The sequence below is a fragment of the Otolemur garnettii genome, unplaced genomic scaffold (genome assembly GCF_000181295.1).
Source record: "Otolemur garnettii isolate 467f Iridium unplaced genomic scaffold, OtoGar3 scaffold00087, whole genome shotgun sequence".
Taxonomy (NCBI): domain Eukaryota; kingdom Metazoa; phylum Chordata; class Mammalia; order Primates; family Galagidae; genus Otolemur; species Otolemur garnettii.
Genome location: NW_003852482.1, coordinates 5,300,240 through 5,306,426, shown reverse-complemented (window position 1 = coordinate 5,306,426; position 6,187 = coordinate 5,300,240). Strand labels below are relative to the sequence as shown.

Below are 6,187 nucleotides of genomic sequence, written 5' to 3'. Positions count from 1 at the left end.
GCACCCTCTGCTGGCAGGCAGCTCTGGAGCTGGGACTACACTTAGTAAATTGGGTTCCTAGCAACCTGGAAGGCCCTAGAGTCCCAGCATCCACTCTGGTGATGGAGACAGTAGAACCAGCTGGAGCCATCACTTCCCTGTCCTGGAGCAACAGAGGCACCAGACTCCCAAAGGGAAGCGGAGGCAATGACACTTCTGGGACAGTGGGGTGCTCACCCCCAAACATGGGACTGGGGCCTCAGTAGGATTCGGGGCAGTGGAAGATGGTGCCATCTGTGTGCATGGCTTGATAACACTTGAGGCTCAGCGCCTGTGGCTCAAGCGGCTAAGGCGCCAGCCACATACACCTAAGGTGGCGGGTTCGAGTCCCCAGCCCGGGCCGCCAGACAACGATAATGGCTGCAACCAAAAAATGGCCAGGTGTTGTGGCGGACGCCTGTGGTCTCAGCTACTTGGGAGGCGGGGGCAGGAGACTCGCTTGAGCCCAGGAGTTGGAGGTTGCTGTGAGTGTGATGCCATGGCACTCTACCCAGGGGGACAGCTTGAGGCTCCGTCTCAAAAAAAAAAGAGACAACACTTGCCAGTGGGAATTCAGAGCTGGTAAAGGACTCACTTTGGCTGGAGCAGGGAGTTTGCTTCAGAAAGGGAGGAAGATGCCTCTGTCTTAAATGCCAGGTCTAGACTGTGGATTTGATGCTCCACAGAATTTTGAGAGAAGAAGGGGAGCGCAAGAGAAGGGCATATGAAGTGATGTTGATCTGTCAAAAAACTGTTCAGCATCCAAAAAGGTCTTAGCACAGTGCGGGGGATGTTGGCAGATAGGGAAGTCACCCAGCCAGATGTGTAGACCGTCCTGGAGAGGGGATAAGGGTAGGGTGCTTGCAGGTGGGCTGTGTCCCTTTCAGCAAGTGCTGCAGCTCCTTGGGCTCTAAGAGGAGCCTGGCTCCTGACTTGGAGTTCTGTGCTTTGAGGCTAGAGTGGCCCAAATTTGGGCAGGTGACAAGGCTTCCCCAGAGCTGGCCCAGGGTGCCTCGGAAACCTTTTTCCCAGGCAGCTGGACCACGGCAGATGAAAGAGCCTGTTTCTCATCTCTCCAAGCTGAGGGCGTGTCCACAGCTGCCCCTGCCCCTCTCCCTGCCAAGGGCTCCAAACTTTTCCAGCTCAAGCCCAAATCTCCTCAAGTGATGCCTATTGAAGAATTCCAAGGTAAGAGGGCCCTGGGGCCAAACCGGCCTCCCCCTCTCCTCTTCCCCCACCTCCACTGCGGGACAGAGGACGATGTCTGGCTCAGAAAACCCTCCCCGTGTAGCTGGGTCAAGGTCAGACGGAGTCTCTCCTCCCTCCCTAAGGGAGCTGGGAGCAGGTATGAGTCAGAAGCCAACATGGGCACAGTGGGCAGGCACACAGCAGGCAGAGTAGCTGCCAGAAATAACCTGTCCTGGCCCCTCTGGGAGGTGTGGCCCAGGGGCTCATCTTGGTTGAGGCAGAATCTGGGACACACAGGGTCACCAATGATGCTCTTTGGGACACTCAAAGGATGCCTCAACTCCTGTTGACTCTGGAGGGGTAAGGTGAAGGGGGCAAGTCCGGGAAGCCCATGGGTGGGACCGCCCACCTCCTGTCCTGGCATATCCCAGGCTGTTTTCAGGACTGCTTGTGCCCTTCTGCTACTGAGGCCTGATTCAGCCCCCATGTCAAAAGGGAGGCTGGGTCCTCTCGAGATGCACAGACGCTGTTTGAAGAGACTGGCAGTGTCCTTCCTTATACAGGGGCAGCCACATTGGCTTTCTTGCATGGGGCCAGGGGGTGTTGAATCTCTTAGAAGAGACACCAAAGGATGCCCCTCTTCTGTGCCAGAGGAGGTGACCCTCCTCACCAAACCCCACCCCTTCATGATACAGGGAGTCCTACCTCCAAGGCCTGAGAGCCTTGCCCAGGCGGTCACAGGGCTTGCCCAGTCTACGCAGCAGAGCCAGTTTGCAGGGGGTAGGTGGAAGAGGCAGCAGGACAGAGCCGAGATGGAGATGGTGGTCCTGGGGGAGCCGCGTGCCTCCAGCAGCAAGTCAAAAGGCCAGGCCAGGACCAGGGGGAGGCAAGCAGATGCCCCGGACGCTAGCCTTAAGGTGGCATTTAGGCCCAGGGTCCTGCAAAACAAACTGAGAAGTTCAGACTAAGACAGTATGGGCGTTCCTCCCAGCCATCTTCCAAAGCAGCATGGGGAGGAAGCTCCTGGCCCCTCCACCCTGTCCTACACTAATGCATGTGCACATTCATCCTCGCCATTGCCGAGGACACAGTGCTGAGCGCTGTGAACCCAGGCACTGCTTGCCCCCAACACATGGTCTGGTGGCACAACCCCACCCTCCTTGCATGAAGCCCTTTCTAATCACCTCAACACATGGGTGTCCTTCAGAGAGTATTTCACCTGGTACTGGGCCAGGTGTTAGCAGGTACTGCCCGCAGGTCCAGGTGGGAGTCCCTGGGCTGGGCCTACTCTGCTGGAAATAGACACCTGTCTCTTCCAAATGCCACAGGAGGGTCATGGGCCCAGGGCTTCCTTTATGTCCTTTTCCAAAGATACATCCCTTCCTCCCTGCATGTCCTGGGATGGGTCCTTCCTCTGCCTTTGCCTCAGTTTCCCTGAGTGTGTGTTGACCATCGGTGTTTCTCCGCTGGGCTGGCTCAGACTGTGAGTGCTACGGTCACTCCAACCGCTGCAGCTACATTGACTTCCTGAACGTGGTGACCTGTGTCAGCTGCAAGCACAACACCCGTGGCCAGCACTGCCAGCATTGCCGTCTGGGCTACTACCGGAATGGCTCAGCTGAGCTGGATGACGAGAACGTCTGCATCGGTGAGCAGCATGGCCCCACACAGGGAGCTTGCCAGGATGCCCGCAGGGCACATAGCATGCTAGGTCCAGACCCCCTGTGTCAGAATCACCCAGCAGGCTGCAGGAGTCCCAGTTCCAGGGCCCGCTTTGCCTGGTGCCTCTAGGACAGAAGCCTCCAGAAGCTGCCCACACGCAGGTCTCCCACTGGCACTGGAGTTGAAGAGCCACAAGTCAGAGTCCCAGGTCGGCTTCTAGAGGTGGCCTTGCTGGGTGGATCTGGTCAAGTCCCTCCTTCTCTCTGGGCCTTCCCTTTTCCATGCATAAAATCAGGAGTGGGTGAGAGCAAAGGTTTTTGACCCTCTTTTCACCGGAGCTTTTCCTCTAATGCTCTCTAAGTAAAGGTCCAGTTTACAAAGCTGCACCTGGTGCTCTGGCAGGCACCACCCAAGCTCTGCTCCAGAGCTGGCTCTGAGTAAAGAAGGAAATACCCCAGACCTGGGCTTGGGCAGTGGAGAGAACAGCCCAAAGGCCAAGTCCATGACCCCCATAGCCCGGAAGTTGCCCCCCACTCCTCTCCCCTGTCCCCATTAGAGATGAGGTCTCAGCTCTTGGGGCTGTCTGCCACCCCTGCCCAGCCAGCCCCCTGGGGGCCCTGTTGACCCCCCTTCCCGCCCCAGGCCGGATCTCTCTGGTGGAACAGAGGAGGGAGCTGTGGATCTAAATCCTGCAGTGGCCTCACATGATTCCATCAACTCTAAGTGGTCAGGAGGAAGTCATGCTGGGACGTTCCCCAGGGGGAGGGCAGGGGCTCTGGGTCCAGTTAGAGGTGCCCCCACTGCACCTTCCCCCTTCTCTCCCCCTCTCAAGCCCAGCACTGAGCTTCAAGGACTCAGAGAGTGGGGGGATATTTGCCTCCTCCCACAGAGCAGAGACCCAAGGAACCATCTGGCCCCGGCAGGAGGAGGAGTAGGGCTCTGGGAACTGCTCCTCCAGCCCCTTGGAAAGAAGCTACAGATGGGAACCACCCCCGCCCTCACCCCACCGCCCCATGGACCAGCGGCCTCTGCAGAAGCGCTGCCTGCCCCACACCCCCGTCAGAGTCCTAGCTCTTCCGTTCAGGGAAAGATCCAGCCGCTTTGCCTCCAGTTGCCAGGAGAGGGGAAGGGGCTGGTGCTGGCCTCGCTTGTCAGGGCTAGGGGGCCCGCGCCTGGGCTGCGGAGAGCATCTCCCGATGTGGGGCGGGTGTGGGGGGATGCTGGGCCTGGCGAGGTGTGGCGGGCCTGGCGGCGCCCACAGGTCCCGCTGACGGCTGTGCGTGTGTCCCCACAGAGTGTAACTGCAACCAGATTGGCTCTGTCCACGACCGGTGCAACGAAACCGGCTTCTGCGAGTGTCGAGAGGGCGCTGTGGGGCCCAAGTGTGACGACTGCCTCCCCACGCACTACTGGCGCCAGGGCTGCTACCGTGAGTGGGTGCCGGCCCCGGTGGGAGGGCTGGGTGCGTGGCGGGGTGGGTGGCGTAAAGGTAGAGGCAGGGCGGGGAGGGGGGGTGCAGGTGCCAGGTGGGAACTGTGGGAAAGGCCGGGCTGGGGGTTTGTTGGGAGGGTTCCTGGGGAGATGTGTCTGTGGCTGTGTTAGCTACCGGCTGAGAGTGGAAGGGCGCTCCAGGCGCAAGGAATAGCAGGTGCAAAGCTCTGGAGACAACAGGTGAGTCTGAAGTGCTGCTCCAAGGGCCTGTGGCTCACCTTGTAATCCCAGAACTCTGGGAGGCCAAGGCCGGTGAATATCAGGAGTTCAAGACCAACCTGAGTCAGAGCGAGACCTGGTCTCTAAAAACAGCTGGGAGTTGTGTCGGGCACCTGTAGTCGCAGCTACTTGGGAGGCTGAGGCAAGAGAATCGCTTAAGCCCAAGAGTTTGAGGTTGCTGTCATCTGTGACGCCACGGCACTGTACTAAGGGCAACAAAGTGAGACTCTGTCTCAAAAAAAAAAAAAGACCTGAACCAAAACCAGCGGGGCAGGAGGCGGGCAAGGGCCGGAATCGCCCTGCGCTGTCGCCGTCCAAGCAGGGAAGCTTCGCACCACGCTCCCTGAGCCTTCTCCACCCGCTGGGCCCCGCGGCGCCCCCAGGGATTTGCACATCCCGGTCCCCGAAGCTCCAGTCTGGGGCGGGGTGGGTCGGGCCACCGCCCGCGGTCACCGCCTCCTCTGCCCGCAGCCAACGTCTGCGACGACGATCAGCTGCTCTGCCAGAACGGCGGCACCTGCGTGCAGAACCAGCGCTGCACCTGCCCGCGCGGCTACATAGGCGTGCGCTGCGAGCAGCCCCTCTGCGACCCGGACCGCGACGGCGGCGGCGGCAGCGGCCTGGACTGCGACCGCGCCCCCGGGGCCGCCCCGCGCCCCGCCACCCTGCTCGGCTGCCTGTTGCTGCTGGGACTGGCCGCGCGCCTGGGCCGCTGAGCCCCGCGCGGGGGACCCGCGCCCGCCGCGCCCTGAGCCGGAGGCCTGGAGGCCAGGGGTTCCGGGGTCCCGGGCACCGGGCTGGCGTCCAGGCCCGGCGGCGAGAGGGTGCGGCCCGGCTGCTCCCAGGTGCTATCAGCAGTGCTTCTGCCCCGCGGCCTGCGATCCCGATCTTAGTCTTTCTTTTGTATTAACATTATCCGCCCGCCCCTTTCCTTTTTTTTTTTTTTTTTTTTTTTTTTTTTTGGGGGGGGGGGAAACGGAGTCGGGAGAAAAATGCTGCTCGCCCCTGCCCCCCCAGTCCTGGCTCCCCCACACCTACACACAGGACACAGGACTGTTGCAGACACCCCGCGCCTATCCGGGGCTCACCATCAGCGCCGACCCAGAATCCCAGTTGCCCCACAACTGTAGTCGCCGACTTGATTCTTTTCTAGTCTTCGTTTTCCTTGCTACCCACCAGACCCCAGGCCCCACACGAGGCCTGGTGACCGAGAACTTCACCACCTGCAGGAGGGGTTGCGGGGCTGGGAACTTGGTTTCGTAGAGAACTATTTTTGTTTGTATTAACTGTCCCCTGTAAGGTGGGACGTGGGGCCGCTGGTCACCTCGGGGGTTGATGGTGTATAATCCCGGAGTAAAGAGTCGCTCACTGCTGCCTCCAGGGCCTGTTTTCTTTCTGTGTCGGTGGACCTGGGGTAGTTTGGGGTTCAAAGAGGCACCTTGAAACGGTTTCCCTATCAGGGCAGAAGCTTTCTGCTTTCCCCGGCCCCTGAGAGCAGCCCCCTCCCCCCGACTCCCGGCAGGTTTGGCTGGAATTGCTCTGCCACGCCCTGGCTGGGCTGCTGGTTAAGAATCCAGAGTTAAGGGCACTTTTCTAGACTACAGAAGTC

At 60.2% G+C, this 6,187-nt stretch overlaps 1 protein-coding gene across 1 annotated transcript in view; it reads left to right on the top strand.

Annotated features, from left to right (window-relative positions):
• NTNG2 (netrin G2) overlaps positions 1-5,464 on the top strand; it is a 61,975-nt gene extending 56,511 nt beyond the window's left edge. The window contains exons 5-7 of the mRNA XM_023516204.1: positions 2,687-2,854; positions 4,163-4,297; positions 5,050-5,464. Of these exons, the coding sequence (XP_023371972.1) occupies positions 2,687-2,854; positions 4,163-4,297; positions 5,050-5,294 (548 nt within the window). The 3' untranslated portion in view covers positions 5,295-5,464. The remainder of the gene's footprint in view (positions 1-2,686; positions 2,855-4,162; positions 4,298-5,049) is intronic.
• Positions 5,465-6,187: the final 723 nt, after the last annotated feature.